Below are 17,771 nucleotides of genomic sequence, written 5' to 3'. Positions count from 1 at the left end.
ATTAAAAATCAAATTAATATCATTATTGAAAATTAATATAATAGAGAAATGAAAACTAATCATGTTGTCAAAGAAATTGTATTTAATGATGAAGAGATGGGGATTGAATGATAATAAAAAAAATGGTATTTGTGATGAAATTATTTATCTTGCATGATAAATTTATTGTTTTAATTATTTATTTTATTATTAAATATATTAAAAAAAATGATTTAATGATTTGGAGTAAATTATAAATTTAATTATATATATTTTTTTATTAATTTATTCTCTTTTTTACAATGATTATAATTTTTTTAGCATGATTTTGATGGATGAAAAAATTATTTATTTGAAGTTAGTTAAAAAACAATAATCCTCACTATAGACTGAAATAAAAATACTGGTATTTATTTATTGTTTCAAACATTGTAAATCAAGGATAAAACAAACTTTTTTTCTACATTTTTGTTCTATTTTGTTTCTCATCATTCAAACAGAATACAAAAATATTCATCATCTTGTATAACCTTGCCAAACACAACTCCGTATCTTTGTCTTGTCCCATAATGTTCCATCTATTTCCGTTATTTTTTTTTTTATCCCGACGAGATAATTACTAGAGATTCCCTTATTCAAATCCAATCCTTTTGATGAGTTGCGTGGGTCTTGAATTTGGGCTCCTGAATCATGGACAGGCCGGGCCGTTCTTAATCCAAAACCAACGGTTAGAATTTATGTTTTTTTGTTATATATATAAATGAAAAAAAAAAAAATTTTTAAACGAATGGATAGTTTTGTAATTTAGAAGTATGATTTTCAATTCCCGCTTCCCATTTCCCAATTTCCAAATCTGAAATCCCTAACCGCTACTATTGCTGACAGCACCGACAAACTGAAGTATAATAAGCTGAAAAGAGTAAAATTTTGCTTTTACATTTGTCTTTGTAATGTAATTGAAGAGAAAAAAACTGAAATGTGATTCGCGGAGGAGAAAAGATTGTTCGCTTTGCTGCTTCTTCGACGCCCTGCCTATTTTATGTCCCCAGATCTAATCTCGGTATCTGCTGCATCCTTCTTCAAATTAGGGTTTCTAATTCTTTTCCTTTTTCAACTTCAAATCCAATGGTTAATATTTCTCCTTTTTGTTCAATCCTATCAGTAGTATGATTTTGTTTTTTAATTTTTAGGCAAATGACTGCTGAGGCGAAGACATTTTGGATGAAGATTAATTTTATTATTTAGGTTTACTTCCGAAGAAACCTGTATCGATTAATCTTATTTGCAGCCAAAGGTTTTGCACTTAGAATAGACTTTGTTAGGTTCTAAATCTGGAAAGTTATATACGAAAACTTCTGAAACTGACACCTTATCTTCGTCATTTCGTGGAACATAACAGGTTAATGTTCGCCTTAGCCCCTACTATTCTGTTGCAACTGTGATTTTTCATGGGAAATGTGGGCTCACTTGAAATAGATTTGCAGCAGCAGGCAGTTTTTCATGATAATTTTCATAGGAAGAATATGGAACTATGTTCTATGCTGCGAACTAATGTTGGCAGTTGATAGAAAAGCTACATGTGGATTGCATTTGTGCTCTCTCCTGTTGAATCTCAGATGTTTGTGTGGCCAATAAGGAAAGAAAAAATTGTTTTCCAAAGTGGGGTTCTGGAGAAGTTGCTGTAACCTTGTTTATGAGGCATTACTTGAAAAAACTAATTATCACTTCAACTTGGATTTTTTTGAAGAGATCTTATGAATAGTTGATTACTGCTAGAATACACATTAAAATTTTAATTTTTGGGATTGTAAGAGAAACATGTACTCCTCGCCTTCATGTATCACACGTGTTGTTCTCACCAGCTTCTGCTTGTTGACTTTTTTATGGTGCAGAAAGAAATAGAGGATGAAGTGCAATGGACAAGATACTTGTAAATCAAGCTCCTCATCATGTATGGATGTTATGATTGACGAGGAAAGTGCTACCATGGACAAACTACATGTGCCCAAACTTAATCTTGAGCCACAACAGATGAAGCGAAAGAAATACAATCTGCGGAAAAGCTTAGCTTGGGACAAAGCTTTTTTCACTGAAGAAGGTGAACAATGAACCTTCGAATCAATTGTCCTCTTTGGTTACTAATGTTTTGCACCTCAACTTTACCATTGAACCTTGGGGTTCCTTTCTTTTTGGCCAGGTGTTTTAGATCCATTAGAATTATCAACACTCAGTAAAAGAGTTGACAGGCCTGCGTCCCGTGGAGGGAGAGGGTTACTATCCGGTGGTTTGGACTGCATCAATGAGTTACCAGATATGCATGCTCTTGAAGATAATTTGTTCAAGGAATTGCCTCCAAACACTCTTGCCGATGGAGGCATGGCTACTTGTGTCTTCTCTCCAAAGCCTGTTTCATTAGCAAGAGATGAAGCTGGCCCAGCTTCTGTGGTTAGTTTTTCCAAGTTCATCTGCACCCCATTTCTTTATACTTTTTTATTGCTTAAGCTGTTCTATTTCTCTTGTTTCATTCATCGCATTGTTTAAAAATTGAAGGAAATTTTACTATTCTTTTTGTTATACATGCTTTTCAGGTCAAGCGAAAAATTCTTTCAGCCTCTAATATTAGTCAAAGTGCATCCAAACGCAGTGGTTGCCCGCGACCAGTGGCATCATCTTCATATCCTTTAGGTTCTGTTTTGTAATAATAATGAAACAATGGATTGTCCCCATAGGCTTATCAATTCTGTTCTTAATCTATTTGTTCCTATGGAAATGTTATTCTTAACTTCTTTGAACTCTTAGAAGGCCTCCCACTACAAACAAAACTAAAGTGACAACAAAAGACTCAAAAGTTTCAAAACTATTAGCTCCAAAGCCAGATCCCTCGAATGTTTATGCTGCTCCTAGATCCAGCCACTTGAAACGTAATCAGATTCCTCATCCAGGTGGTCTTTGTGTATTTCATCTGTAAAGCGGTTTAGATTTTTATGTCTTTACTGCAAGTTTCAAACCTATTTTTTCATCTGCATGACTTTCAAAAGAATACTAAGATTTCATAATTAGTTCATGGGTGATAAATTTTGCTTACAGAGGGTTTTCTTGTTCAATGTATAGTTTCTTTTCTGTTATATCTGAATTTGAATAGTCAATTTCACATAGAAAAGCAAATTGATATTTCTATTTTCTGTTGATTTACAGTAGGTAATGGTCAGAAGAATATTAGATCAAAGGGCACTTCAACTAATACCAGAAGTGTTCGAAAAGACATGGAGCTTGGTCCTTCTGACAAACTGTTGCCAAAATCCACTGCTCATCATGCTAGAAGTAAGGTAGTGAGAGCCTGAACTTTTTGAAGTTTTGTAATACTAGACGTGCCCTGGAATATCATGTTCCTGGTATTGCTGGTTGTATATCAAGATATTAGTTTTTTTTTTTTTACCTGATTACAGAAGACTAGCAGATTCTGTATCATATCAGTATGTCCTTATTTTCTAATATGCTTGCTTCATTGGGATCTTTTAATATGTACAGGTCAGCCTGGTGCCAAAAAAACATTCATCAACAAATACACAGCACCCCCAGGTTAACCTAGCAAATAATTGCTCAGAAGTGATCCCAGATCTTGTACATCCAGTTGCTGCGCATCCACTAAATGGCTCTGATAATAGTGCCTGCAAAATTGCAGTTTCTTTCTCGCAAAATGCTTCCCGCAACAGTGAAAACATGCAATGTACAGAGTCTCAAACAGCAAAAGCATCAGGCTTGCGGATGCCATCGCCATCACTGGGATTTTTTAGTCAGGTATGCTCACTTAAACATGACCACATAAATATAATAAGTTGCATTTTAACAGAAATAATGTTTGATTAGATGCTTGTTTTTTTCCCTTCTGTTCATTTATGGTGCAGTCGAAACCTGCTGGTTCGCTTAGCCTCCTAGAAAGAACTCAAACTGGCAAACTTCGCGAGTCTAACATTCCTAGTTTGCACAAAGCTACCCTCTCAAATAATCAGTGTCCCTGGCAACCATCCAATGAAACATCTGCATCCTTGAATATGAGGAGCAATGCTGCTGCTTCTGTCAATCCTACTTCACAGGGAAAGATCAAAGGCAATTCAGAATTAAAAAATAAAGAGAAGATGTTTCAGGCACCGCTTAACTCTAGGACTTGTGATGGGCTAGATAATCAGCAGCAGTTGCACGACATTCATGACAATCAGTTGCTCTTGCAAGGTGGCCCTTGTGAACATCTGAAGAAAGGTCAGCATAGCAAGAAAGTCACTGAGCTTTGCCTCAAAGGTAGAGATATGACTGCAGCTGGATTAGACTACCCCCATTCTAGATTCAATGTTAGCCTCGTAGCAGAAGTTGATAGTCTTTCAGAGAAAAATTGTGTGACTGCCAATCATCACATTGAAGACAGACAATACATTCCAATCATCAAGGATAACAGTGACTATTCAGATTTTCCATCTCTAGGTATGAGTACTAATAGTGATGAGGGTACCCAAAAAGTGCACGTTCAGTTAGCCAGGATGCAGGGAGTCAATGACCAGACTGTGAAACAGTCTGAGCCAATGAAGCTTGACACCTGTCATGTTTATCTTGTTTCTAATGCAGAGAGTTTGAGCCTATGCTTGAACAATGGTACTTCATTTGAGGAGAGATCAGCTGAAGAGCTTAACAACTGTCGTGGTTCAAATCGTGCAAATGCAGTTCTTAAATCCCAAGACTGTAGTACAGCTGAACTGGAAATTCCTTATAGGCCATCTTGCTGTAATGATATACTGTACACAAACAATGAATCTAGTGAAAGTGGAAACTTGTATACGGAATTTTATGTGGAAAATGTGCAGCTGCAGTCTGTAGATGGTAATCTAACAGTCAAAAGGGACGAGAAAAGTATGCCAAACACTTTGGCGGAGTATAATCTGCCGTCGATGATTATTAGTGATCCAAGTGAAAAAACTGCAAAACAGACAGAGCTTCCATTTCCATGCCTTGTAATGGAACAAGCAATGGCAGATGATTGTGGATTGCAACATGGTGGTTACTTATTGCATGGAAAAAGATTCTTCTCTGAAGAATCCAAGGAGAAGAATCTCCTTCAAAGTGCTGAAGATATGGTATCAAATGTTAATGCTTCTGGAGGTATATTGGAAAGTTCCGGTGTTCTTAGTTCAAAATCACCTGCCAAGCAAGATTCTAGTTCTAATGCAGCTGGAAAGTCAGAGTGCTTGCATGTGGAAAACCCTTTGGTATCTTCTGTAGTCAAAGGGCTAGTTAAGGTTGCTTCTGAGATAAAAGATATGAGCGGGGACAAAAGTTTAGTAAGTAAATGTGATTCTTCGGTTAAAAAATTCATTGTTTCCTCTTATTTACAGCGAGGAAATGATGCCAATGGCAGGGGTTCTTCGATTCCAGAGAATAATTGCTCCACTTGTATGCATGATGTGAACGAAGACATGGAGAAAACTAAGGTGATAACTTCTTTCTGTGAATCTGATCAGGACAATCAGAGTCAAAGAGCATTTGATGATGTGTTGTATTCTAAGAGCCGATCTCTTGAAGAACAAAGGGAATGCAGTAATAGTAACATTGCAAATGTCAGAGGAACAATTGCAAGTGAAGTGGAAAGTCTAAATGGTATTCACCAATGTGAAATAATGGAACAAACAAATGAACTTGCTCAAGTAAATAGAATTACAAAGGAAACAGTAATGCAAAATGCATACGTGCAGTCCTCAGAAGAAAGTCCGTTATCTGATAGCCACAATTGCAACACTAGTCCTTCAGTATCAAATAAAACTTCTACAGTAATGGTTGATGACATTCGAGAACTTGAAGAACATCTAGCAGTTCAAAATCCTTATGTGATGATTGAGCAAGCTCCCCTGGAAAATCATGAAGTTTGTTCGGATGATAGCCTGTTGCTCATGAATAATACTTCTGTAGAACTGCAAAAGGGAGATGTTGTTCAAAATGTTCTGGGTGTTGGTTTAGAACAGGGTGATGGCTCGTGTGAATCAAGATGTTTTGATGTTGACACTCAAGTACCTCCTATTAAAAATGCTGGTTCAGATATGGATAAAAAAGCTGAGCACACATTTATGGTTAATACAGAGCCATGTTTCATGGAGATTCTGCCATCAATTGAAAACTACAAATGCAGTATGGATAGTGAGAAAAGGAGTGATGATGAGCTGATTGATCAAACTGCTTCCTTGGAATTTAATTCATCTTCAGACAAGAGCAGGCATCAAATTGCATCATCAGTGGATAATTGCGACTCTAGTTCGTTTTGCTATTTGAATGAGAAGTCTAAGTTATTAATGAAAACAAAAGAGAAATCAAGTCAGAGAGTCCAGCAGGATGCTGAAGTTGATTTATCAGATAGGAATATTTTGCCAGAGGAAGCTCTGATTAAAGTTCCTCAGACCAGTAGCAGTCCCAGCATTGAAGCGCAGCATGAGTTGGATGTAATGTACCCCACGGAAGATAAGGCTGCAACATTGTCACTGTAAGTGTTTTAATCTGAATCACTATGATTTGTTATTTTTATAGACATACTCCAATTCTTCAGAATCCATCTGAAAATTTGTATTGACAGCCAGAAACCTGTTAAAAACAAGAAACAAGATGCTTGTGTTATAAAACCACCACCAAATGTGGTTCCTTTTTCCGATGAGTGGTTGGCGGCATTTGAAGCTGCTGGAGAGGTAATTGACTGAGACTACAAGTAAATGATTTTTATGAAACATAAGTAGTGGCCTCTAATTAAAAAACTTCTGCAGGAAATTCTAACCATGAAAGGTGGTGCTGTACGAAATTCACCCCCTGACAAGGTTCAACATGAACCTGGTCCGTGGTCCCCGGTATGATCCTGTTTGCTCTACCCTCTTTTCAAATAATGTCAGTAAGTTCTTGATGCAATGGGACTTTTTCGGTGGGTCAAGGGAGGAGTGGACGTTTCTTATATAATTAATTCTTGTAAATGGTATGGTGGACGAGTAGGATTCGTTTGGGAGCTGAACTAAAAAATCATTTTCTTGGTGATAAAATCTATAAATTTCAGTTAAGATATAGCAGAGCTCATCTGCTTGCTATAATATTCTAGTTAAGAGTTTAATTCACTATTGATCTACAGTAGCACATGATACGATGAAATCATACTTAATTTTTATGAATCTGGTCATTAGCTTCTGGTTGAATGCATGACTGTTTTGAGAAGGGTGGAGACTGATGCAGGGGAAGTCTACCCTGAGAATTTATGGAAGAGAAGCTGATTATTTACCGGTATTTGGTTTGATAATTATAACTTGCATGGTTTACAGGTACGCCGGAAGAACGCTCAAGGGATTGGGCCATTTGATTGTACAAAATTCATGAACAACAACACCCCACCTTCCACTTCTAATTGAGGCGACATGGTTCGCTAAAAAATCTAAGGCCTGGACCATGCATCCTATGTCTCTGTTCTAATTGAGGAGATTCAGCTGATCATTCTTCTATGACTAACAATGTCACTCTCTAAAATCATGATATAAAAAAAATAAACAAATTCTGATTACGTTTTTAATTTTCTAATTTGTGATTTATGTTTCCTTCAACTCGGGGGAATAGCACTTGTAATATTTGATGCTAAAATGATCGCACGTGGAAACAGCACTTTGACATTTGAATATTGATGCTTGAATTCATGAACTTCAATTTCTTTGCATTTTACTTCCACCTGCAGTGTTCTCAGACAAAAGTACTTGGATTTTGAATTTCAGAATTTGCTGACAAATGTAGTTTATAGAGATTTTGCAATATCTCGCTCGCTTCTTAAAAAATGAGGGTTCAAACAGGATTTTTGACCTTGGTAGTGTGATTTATATACTCACAGTGTTATCATTTAAATCACCTTTTGGATCTCAATTCGCACACATCCTCAACTATCGACTCTTTAGTTGTGTGCCTCAACTATTGACTCTAGATTATTAAGTAATGATAACTTTGAATTCCTGCTACTAAATTTCGACACCTTTCTTATGGATGATAATGAGTTTTTACAATTTTTTATATTTTATCATAAGAAACTTAAATCTTTATATTCAATTCATGGAGTTTTTGAGTATGGATATAAGTATTTATTATAAGAGTATTATATATTATTTAAAATAGTAATAGTAATTTCATTATTTAAACTGTGTTAAATCAATATTGAGATATGAATATGTTATACTGGATTGGGTTCTTAAGGTAAATTTGATAATATATATGTTTTATTTATTACCCATCGAGCAAAATAACCATAAATATAACGTCATTGCTATTGTGATCTTCAAAATGTATCTTGTTAATAGTATCTTTATTTTAAGAAGAATCATTCTATAAATTGTTTCGCTCTGAATTTCATTTGGGCAAGTGATCTTGAAGTGGATTGCAAATGAAAAAAAGACCTAAGACCATTATAGAGAGGAGGCATTTGACCAAAGTCAACATATTTCCAAGGGATTGAGTTCGCAGAAAAAATTACAAATGTTATGTCATCATTGTCTCTTATTTTTAAGAAAGTCAAACTTCTTTTATTCTAATTTGCTCCTTATAAGTGCTTAACGACGCTTTATTTTTAACAGACACTTTTAGAGATGTCATTTGTTGCTCATTCTTGCTGATAAAACCAACCATTAACATTTGAAGAGATTAAATGTTATATGGAGATTTTGTTAGGTTCCAACCTTTTTACATTTTTAACACTTAAATACTTTATATCAAAATGAAAATAACTCTTATACTTATTAATGAGTCTCAAAATCTAAGATGTTTAGAAATAAGGTTGTTGTTTTGGATAATTGGTTGATCTCCTAGTTCAAGCAATTTGATTCATTCTCTATAATCAAGATATCTAATGACTTGATATTGAAAGCCTAGAGGGTTGGTAAATGGTAGCAGGTGATGTCTAGTAAGTCAAGTGATCGGTAACTATAGTAGGAGCAAGTGGTGCTTGATAAGTAAGGTGACCAGTAGTTATAATAGTGATAGGTGATACCTGATATGCCAGGTAACCGATAGTTATAATAGTAGCAGGTGGTGCCTGATAAGCCAATGTGACTGGTAGTAGTGGTAGTAGCAGGTGGTGCCTGGTAGCTGTGGTAGTAGAAGATAGTGTCTGGTAAGTTAGGTGCCTGATAGTTGTTGTAGTAGTGGGTGATGTCTGATAAGCCAGGTGATCTAGCTCTAGTAGTAGTAGATAGTATCTGGTAAGTCAAGTGACTAGTAACTAGTACCTAGAAAGAGGATGAAGAGATTGTGAACCTTTGACTTAAAGAATTCATGATATATTTATAGCTCATGAATCTTGTCCTTTTTTAGAAAGGAGGGGATATAGTGTAATTTTATTCTTTTGATATTTAAGTTGTATTCTACTCAAAACAATATGTATTGGATTAATATAAAATACTAAGAGACTCGTGTGAGATCCTTGAACAATCCCTGGTAAGTGTTAGGCTTGAGCCCATTAGAGGTGAGCAATGGATCCAAATGCATTGCCTAAACCTAAGCATGTTGGGCTTGGGGTGCTCTCTCGAGCTTGAGCATGTTTGGCTTGGACATAAAAGCCTGAGCCCATGGGGGTGCACGCCTAGCTTGGGCGTACGCCATACATGGGCTCTGGTTTCTTGCCCGAGCCTATGCCTTCTAAAAAAGGTGGACTCAGATAGTATTTTGAGCCTAAGCTCTTTGGGTGTTGGGCTTGAGCTACCAAACTCACGCACACTTTCCTTGAGCCCTCTATTGTACATTTTGCTCAAGGTACCAAGCTCTAGTTCAATAAGTGTTTTTTGGGCCTATACTGGGGGAATGTTTTGGGCTTATTTAGAGGGGGTCCATTTTATTTGGATCCATCACTTATTTTACTTAATACAAGTAACAAGTCCATTGACTACAAGATTTATCATTTATTGGCTGGAAACTTTCCCATCAACAATGAAGTTTGTTGGTTGCTAGATATGGTCCTCACTTTTTGTAATAAAATTTCTTGTATTTTCTCAGGTATGCTACTTCAATATTGTTTTCTTTCCATCATATACTACTGAAAATAAAAATTAGACATGTCTATGATTTTTTTATCCTCTAAAGTGAGACATACAAATTGAATTCTATAGTTGCTCTAAGAAGTAATTGGTTCATATCCTTTGCTCTAAGAAGTAACCACCACCAATTAAGGAATATTAATTCAAATATCTCGAAGTTGCCTGAGATTCATGGGAGATATGCATCTTGTGTCTCCATCCAATGGTTGCTTAGCAAGTATGAGGCTGGGCAACCTTACTTAGATGTTAAGGATCCTAAAACACATGTTTGGAGTGATCTTGGCATAAGCTAGAAGTTTTTCCACATGAAATTATCCTTGCAAATTATCTTGCATTTAGTAGAAAAACTTCAAATGGACTTTCCCTAGCTGAATTTTAGGATTGTGTTGTTCCGAGGAACAAATGTCACTCTGATACTTAAGTTAATATTTGTGTTTGGTTGATCAAATGACAAGCATGTAAAAAATCAAGAGGATGAAAAATGATTTCTAATTGTGTGTAGAGAAGCTATATGTGTTCTCTCTATCTTGTTGAGTTGAAAAATATCCTTATTCTCTCTCACTACACTTGAGAATATATAGTCTTTCTTGGAAAAAATTTGGAGCAACTCATCATGAAAGGTGACAGTTCTATTTCGTAGTCCACTCATGTCACATGGTAGTTGGCACTATGGTAACTCTAACTGAAGTCATAGTTGAAGTTGTAGCTTATACATCTCAACATACATGGTGGTAGCACAAAAAAATAGAGTCTAATAATAAAAGAGAGAGAGAGAGAGAGAGAGGAAGAGAAAGGGAAGAGAGATAAATAGTGTTGAGCTTGTTGGGCTCTGTAAATTGGCTCAACCAAGTTACATGGTAGCCGGGTCTATTGAGTTTACATATGACAACGTAGATCAAGGTTGCACCAGCCTCGGTGTGGGTTGCATGTGTAGCCTATATTGGGGTTATCAAGTAAAGACTAGATCTTGCTTCTTCTTTTTTTTTTTTTTATCATCATTATTTGCCTTTCCAAGTCTTATAAACATACATGTTTGGAAGATTTTAACGAGTTAAAGAAAATTTATCTTTGCCATGCTTGCACAAAAATATCACTTTATAGGCATACCTCGGAATGTTATCCATTTTTGGTGAATTTATGAGAGATTTTTGTCAATGTTTTCTAGAGAAAAATAAATGATCTTTTTAGAAACAATAATCACATGGACCTAGAGAAAGATCTCTAATCCATTTGGAGATATGTGATCATGAGAACTTAGAAATAATTTGTCACGAGGACCTGAAAATAGTTGGTCACGGAACCTGGAGATAAATGGTCACGGGACGTGAAGACATAATAGAGATTTAACGGAGATTGTTTTTCATGGAGACATTTTATATTTGGAAAAAACTTGATGAGTTCAAGAGCAAGAAAGAGAATCAATTATCAAGCAGCAGAAATATGGCTAATGAAGGTCAGACAAAAAGGACATTGACTTTTTCAGGCAGTGAGGCTGCAGTCTAAGAATGTGGAATCTGCAAAGGTCAACCGTGAGGTTCTTGTCAACCTCGATTTATCAAAGCCTCAATCTGAAGAAATGAATGATGAGTTGGAAATAGAGAAGCACATGCAAAGCAATGGAAATCGGGCCACAGCTTGTCAGACAGACGGGTTATTGGTGTTTTTTGGAAGTGAAGCAAGGTCCAGGAACATCGAATCAGCAGGCTCCCATGAGATTTATGACTATCTTGCATTATCAAAGCCTAAATTTGAAGATGCGTGAAAATGAGTTCAAAAGCGAGGAAGGGGATAAGGAATTACACTTGACTAATAAAGAGAACGTTGAAGGCAATATTCTGCAGGAAAGTTGCCTGAAAAGAAGTGGCCAAGATGACGCAGAGATTATGGGGGTGAATTAATGAGAAAAACTCCGATGTGAAACCAGCTGTAAACAGTGTCGTCAGACCGGAGCATGGAGGTAGAAAATGAAATGCACGTGCAGAACGATAAACATGTTGACACCGCTGGTGCATTGGAAAGCAGTCCAAACCTCAAGAAGTGTGCCTGTGCTATTGAACCAGACCCAGATAGTAATGGCAAAGATTACGACGGAGGCGTAGAAAAAGTAATGGCAAAGATGTTGCAGAGTTCACCAAAATCCTAGTTCTTTTTGGCTACGATAAATTTACCCGTTGTGGGATGCAAAATTTTATTGGGGAGCAATCCAGCCGCGCAAGTTTGATGCTTATGAAAAAGCCACCTCTTCATAGGCCAAGTAATATCTAATTACTCTCTAATTCCAATTAAATCATGAAAATAACAACCTAGCACTGCGACCAAGTCCTTACGTTTATGAGATAATTATATATTAAACTATGTTAATTTGTGAGCATCAAACTCGAGTGAATGTGTGTCATTGATGATACATACATACATACATACATACATACATACATATATATATATATATATATATATATACACACGCGCGCTGCGCGCCCTAAGATGTATATGCAGTCATGATCTCCCATGAAAACTTTATACCAATGTATCAAAATGATCACGAGTCTCTGTATATCATGATTTTTCTTTAGTAATTTTGTGCAAAACAACGTCCAAACTTAATATTAATCAGTCCCAAAATATGCAACCGTCATCAAAACATGTCTGAAGTTGATGTTTCTGCATATAGTTACAGATACAGAATAATCAACAAGGTCAATGGGCAACTACCGAGCATGTAGGTCAGCTGGCAGAGGGCTGTCCTAGCTTAACCAAGGTCTCGAGTTCGAGCCTTGGGTATGCAGCGGTGCTATGTGGGAGAGCTTTGCCGCCCTTACGGGTCTCACCGAATCCAGATTAGTCAGCAGTGGCTGGAAACCGGATGGTTATACCAAAAAAAAAAACAAGGTCAATGGGCTTGCCTCTTTCAATTTATCATGATGGCTTCAACTCATAACTAGGACATGGATACGAGAGCAGCATCTTCCAAGAAGTCTAGTCTCCAATCCCATTTTAGAACGCATCCTCACCAAACACTTTTTCAGTAAACTTGGAAGGAATGGAACATCATGGGGAATAAAAAAAAGGGGAACCAGTAAAGCCTCGTAAAGAAAAAGGGCATAATTACAGCGAAGGAGATGATTCCCTACTCATTTCGCTCAATTCAAAACGGAGTTTCCTAAGCCCAACTTTGACGAAGCTTGCTGTCGTCTTCCTGCTATAAAAAAGCATATCATTTTGCTTTTCATTTGACATGGCCATGGTGGGGCTGCTTCAGAGACATGCTCAGTGAGGGACAGTGAGCAAGCCATTTCTTATTTGTCTTGTTAAAGAAGCATGCAAAGCCTTGGAGCCTGGTGATTTGAGCAAAGAGTAATCTGCTCTCCCTGCATCATTCTTTTTCTCCTCTTTTTTTGACTGGTATATGATTCGTTCCTCAGTACTTTTGATGCAGTCCGTTCCTTGTGTTTGACCAACGACAATCTAGCCTGAACGCAAATCTCCGTTGAAGATCATCGGTGATTTGAAGGGTTAATTAAATTATAGAAACAAAATCCGATTAGAGCTAGTGGAAATGATTAAGACTAGCTTTAGACGAAACACGTTGCGCAACTGATTAATTAAGGCTGTAGTTTTCAATAATTAAACAAGCAAGCACATGCTCTTCCTAGTCAACCATCAGAACAAGTTGAGGATTAATTTTCTTCATGACATGCTTGGCAGCTGAGAAGCTTTAAGAATAATATGTTCCTAATCAGATTGATAGAGATGGACGCAAGAATTGAAAGATAATTAATTAGACAAATGCATGGTTGTTACAAACTCGCCATGTTTTTGAGTCACGTATTTGACCATGAAGATAAATTTGATTTGATCACTAATTTGTATTTGTATTGTTCAATTCGGTGACTTTTTAGAGCTTGATTTGTACTTATTATCCCTTTTTTACTTTTCAAATAATCTCACTTTAATTGGTTTATAAAATAAATATATAAAAAAAGAGCAATAGTTTTTATTTTATAGTTTGATAATGCATGTTGCTCTTAAAATTATTTATAAGTAGCGATTTTTTATTGTCACGATATAAGAGATGGGATTGTAAAAACAAAAGAAACAAGATTAAAAAAAAAAATCTAGATAGTTGTGTTTGGTAATGATATACAAGATAAAGTAATTATTTATGTATTATATTTGATTATAGTGGATAAGAGAAAATAAAATTTGAAAAAAATTATTTTACCCTTAATATATATTGTTTTCAAACTTATATATTTTAAAAAATAATTAGATATTATTTTTTCTTACTTTAGTTTACATTAAGTGATGAAATTAATGATACATTCTTAGTTATAAAACCAATATTGACTTCACAGGTTGGCTCGAGACCTGAATTGACCCGAGAGTAAAAAAAAATAGAGAAATTATTAACTCGACTTGATTCAGTAAAAAACCTAGGTTAACCAGAGATAAAACATGGGTCAAATACTAGTTGAATATTTTGAAAACAATCTAGTCAAAACAAGGTTGTTTTGATTATTATTCTTTTAAAAAAATAGGTCAGTCGTGTTAACCCTCCCGACTTGTGACCTAAGCATCTACTTCCGAGTCAGATCTTAAAACTATGATAATAACTACTTTTATTTATATGTTGACTCTCCTAACATAGGTTTTAGACCTTGCTCAGGTAGATCCCAAGTCAGGTTTTAAAACTATAATCATAATAACTTTTATTTTTATATTCAATTTTATGCTGACCCAGATCAACCATCGAGTTAATTTTTAAAATTACAATAATAATTATTTTTATTTTTACATATCTTAGTTAAATAATTTTGAAGTTGAGAGTTTTTTAAAATAATATTTTAGGAATATATATTGTCTTTTAAGACTTGTCCACTCCATATCTTCTATTTTAAAAGTGCAAGAATCAACTTTAATTTTTTTTAAAAAATAAATTTATTTTTATATTTTTATCTTTATTTATTTAATCAAATATAATTTTATTTTTAATATCTCTGTATTTTTTTTATCCTATGATATGATAGTAATCAAATGCTACCGTAAAGAATGGTGGTGCTTTAACTTACAACAACGAACAAAATTGCAATGAATGTCCCACTGGTTGGCTGGGCATCTAATAGTTTGAATCATAATAATCAGAAACTATATTCTATGATATATATATATATATATATATATATATATTCTTCTTGAGGTGGACCACTTTTTTGAAGAATTCCTTAGCCTCGACATATGAACCAGATTATTATTATTATTATTATTATTATAACTTTTGTGGCCTTCGGTCAATTTCTCAAGATAACAAAGTAATGTAGCTAATAGGCCCTTTTTTTTTTCTTCTGGGGGGCTGCGCACAAGTCCTGCTGCTGAACAAATGGGAATCCGAGGACCTTACAGTATTATCTTCCTCTCTCTGAATATTATTAAATATCTCATGTGATCCCCTCATCATGCCTACCTTGGAGTTGACCTAACATTTTTTGTACGTATTCACAAACATAAATACCTAGGGAACTACCTTTCCAAACTTATTTATATATTTATATATATATTTGTGGTGTTGGATTTTCCTATTAATATTTAATAAATACTAACAAGCATGTGGAGGCTAAATATTAGTTTGTTTTATGAAAGGGTGTGTTACAAAGGGACTGCTGGAAGCTTCAGCTGAATTTAGATATTTAAATTAAGTGAGATAAATAAAATTATAAGAAATTAAGTTATTTTTTTATTTTCTTATACACCAAATCATAACTGTTTAATTTAAATCTAGAGCAAGATGGTTATATAAAAATAAAAATACTATTAGAAAAAACAATGAATAAAATTATGAAGTAAAATTGTTTTTTTCATCAAAACTGTATTTTTTTTATTCATGTATTTTTTTGTGTTGTGACAATAAATTATTTTTTTATTAGTAATAGCAATACAAAAAAAAGATATTCACAAAAATTAGAATTATTTGAATGAAAAAGGGAAAAATATATATTTGTAACCAAAAACTTTGTTTTATTCATGTTTTTCTTATTTTCTTAACGAAAACATGCCTTTTCTAAGAGAAACATTAAAAAAAAAACAAAAAAAAAACATGTTATGATAATAAAAGTAAACCCAACTAAAAAATCATAAATAGATCATTTTTACGCATTTATACGAAAAAAAACTATAAAAATAATAAATATAAGAAAATTATATTAAAAAATACAATAAAAATAAAATAGATATTTTATTCTCATTCATTATTAATAATCAAATTATTTTAAAAGTTTTATATTTTAGGTTAATACATGATTATTCATAAAAACAATTGTTAATATTATCATAAAATGCTGTAATTCTCTTACAGAAAACATAATAAGCTAAATAAATTCATTTTCAATCTTAAAACACCTTCTAATAACTCTAAAATTCAAAACCCAACAGAATAAAATAAAATAAAATAAACTTTATGAATCACGATCGATTCTCTCCCGCATATTTATAGAGAAAAACTACATTCATTAATCTCTTATCTCCAACACCATATTTATAGTTTTCTATATTAAAACTATTTAAAATCATTAAAAAATAATTGTAAATAAAAAATGTTAAAAATATTTCTTAAACAAAAAAAAAAAGAGGAAACTTTTCGGTTTTGTTATGGTTTATCGAGCAGTTGTCATAACATTAAAATGACACGACAATTGAAAGAATACTATTGATCTGGATCAGTGTTCCTTCAACACATGTTTCCCTCTTCATAGGGTTTGTACTTAAATCATACGAGGAGCTAGATTCGTGAGAGTGTCTCAATGATTTTTTATTTTTTATTATTTTATTTTATTTTGTGGAGACAGGAGCCCCCACATCACCTAGCACCTTTAATGGGGGCATGTCATGAACACAAAACATTAATACTAACGAATGCATGTAATAAATTGACCTTATTAAAAGCCTTTATTGCTAGCTCTTAAGCAGTTGGAAGTCTACCTAATTAGAATCTAACCTGAGGATCCAAGAAAAAAAACCTATCTATTCTAAGATATCAAATTCTATGAAAAATACGAAGGTTTCTAAGAAAATAATGGCATTAATTAATTCAATAAGTATTGAAGAATTTGAACAAGTTGAAAGTTGCTGAACTATTTAATTTATGAGGTTAACATCAGATAAAGAACTGTTAATGCAATTTATAAGTCTATTTAGAAGTATTGTAAAAGTTATTTTTTAAAGTGTTTTTCATTTAAAAATACTTTAAAATAATATTTTATTTTTTAACATAAGTACATCAAAACAATCAAAAAAATATTAATTTAAAACTTAAAAAAAAAACATTCAAAATTTTGAAAAATAGCAAGCCAACCGCACTTTCAAGTGATGCTTAAGACATCTTTTTCTTTTTGGTTATAAACTAAAATTGATTATGCTTTAAAATCCAAAATGTTAGGGAAGTTACTTTTCATTGTGTTTAGATGATGGATGATCATGTATTCATGTCTATCTTTTGTTCTCCATAACTGAAACCTTAAAGGGTTGGTGATGAGGGCTGGACTTCTTGCAAAATAGTCTCTTTTTGAGAATTTTAGAGACTCTTAAATGATTAGGTCAGTGATTTTATTATATAAAAAGTTGTAGTAAATAAACATTAAATTATAAGAACAAGAAAGTTTGTTCTTAGTTTATATATGATAAATGTTAACAGTGCATTGTAAGAGAGTGAAAATAGTGGATTTCTTT

The 17,771-nt window shown here is 33.9% G+C and overlaps 2 protein-coding genes across 3 annotated transcripts; both read left to right on the top strand.

Moving 5' to 3' along the window:
• Window positions 1-780: 780 nt before the first annotated feature.
• Window positions 781-2,947, top strand: LOC140955622 (uncharacterized). The gene is made up of 5 exons (XM_073409399.1): window positions 781-1,039; window positions 1,872-2,077; window positions 2,177-2,424; window positions 2,568-2,674; window positions 2,779-2,947. The coding sequence occupies exons 2-5, from the start codon at window positions 1,885-1,887 to the stop codon at window positions 2,945-2,947; spliced, it is 717 nt and encodes a 238-aa protein (XP_073265500.1). The 5' UTR covers window positions 781-1,039; window positions 1,872-1,884.
• Window positions 2,754-7,546, top strand: LOC118048266 (uncharacterized). Of its 2 annotated transcripts, none has more exons than XM_035057882.2 (7): window positions 2,754-2,921; window positions 3,178-3,305; window positions 3,508-3,777; window positions 3,885-6,496; window positions 6,587-6,695; window positions 6,771-6,851; window positions 7,311-7,546. In XM_035057882.2, exons 2-7 carry the CDS (start codon window positions 3,243-3,245, stop codon window positions 7,395-7,397), a joined length of 3,222 nt encoding a protein of 1,073 aa, XP_034913773.2. In that variant the 5' UTR covers window positions 2,754-2,921; window positions 3,178-3,242; the 3' UTR covers window positions 7,398-7,546. The 2 variants fall into 2 exon arrangements, with proteins under 2 accessions (XP_034913773.2, XP_034913770.2); XM_035057879.2 differs by having other exon boundaries at window positions 3,175-3,305.
• Window positions 7,547-17,771: the final 10,225 nt, after the last annotated feature.

The sequence above is a fragment of the Populus alba genome, chromosome 5 (genome assembly GCF_005239225.2).
Source record: "Populus alba chromosome 5, ASM523922v2, whole genome shotgun sequence".
In the NCBI taxonomy this organism is placed as follows: domain Eukaryota; kingdom Viridiplantae; phylum Streptophyta; class Magnoliopsida; order Malpighiales; family Salicaceae; genus Populus; species Populus alba.
This window is presented reverse-complemented; position numbering and strand designations above follow the sequence as displayed.

Excerpts from the sequence above, each read along its gene's own strand:
- LOC140955622 (XM_073409399.1), top strand. The coding sequence starts at position 1,885 with ATGAAGTGCAATGGACAAGATACTTGTAAATCAAGCTCCTCATCATGT. Across the intron at positions 2,078-2,176 it reads AGCTTTTTTCACTGAAGAAG|GTGTTTTAGATCCATTAGAA; the intron begins GTGAACAATGAA and ends CTTTTTGGCCAG. Across the intron at positions 2,425-2,567 it reads AAGCTGGCCCAGCTTCTGTG|GTCAAGCGAAAAATTCTTTC; the intron begins GTTAGTTTTTCC and ends CATGCTTTTCAG.
- LOC118048266 (XM_035057882.2), top strand. The coding sequence starts at position 3,243 with ATGGAGCTTGGTCCTTCTGACAAACTGTTGCCAAAATCCACTGCTCAT. Across the intron at positions 6,497-6,586 it reads AAGGCTGCAACATTGTCACT|CCAGAAACCTGTTAAAAACA; the intron begins GTAAGTGTTTTA and ends TTGTATTGACAG. Across the intron at positions 6,696-6,770 it reads CATTTGAAGCTGCTGGAGAG|GAAATTCTAACCATGAAAGG; the intron begins GTAATTGACTGA and ends AAACTTCTGCAG.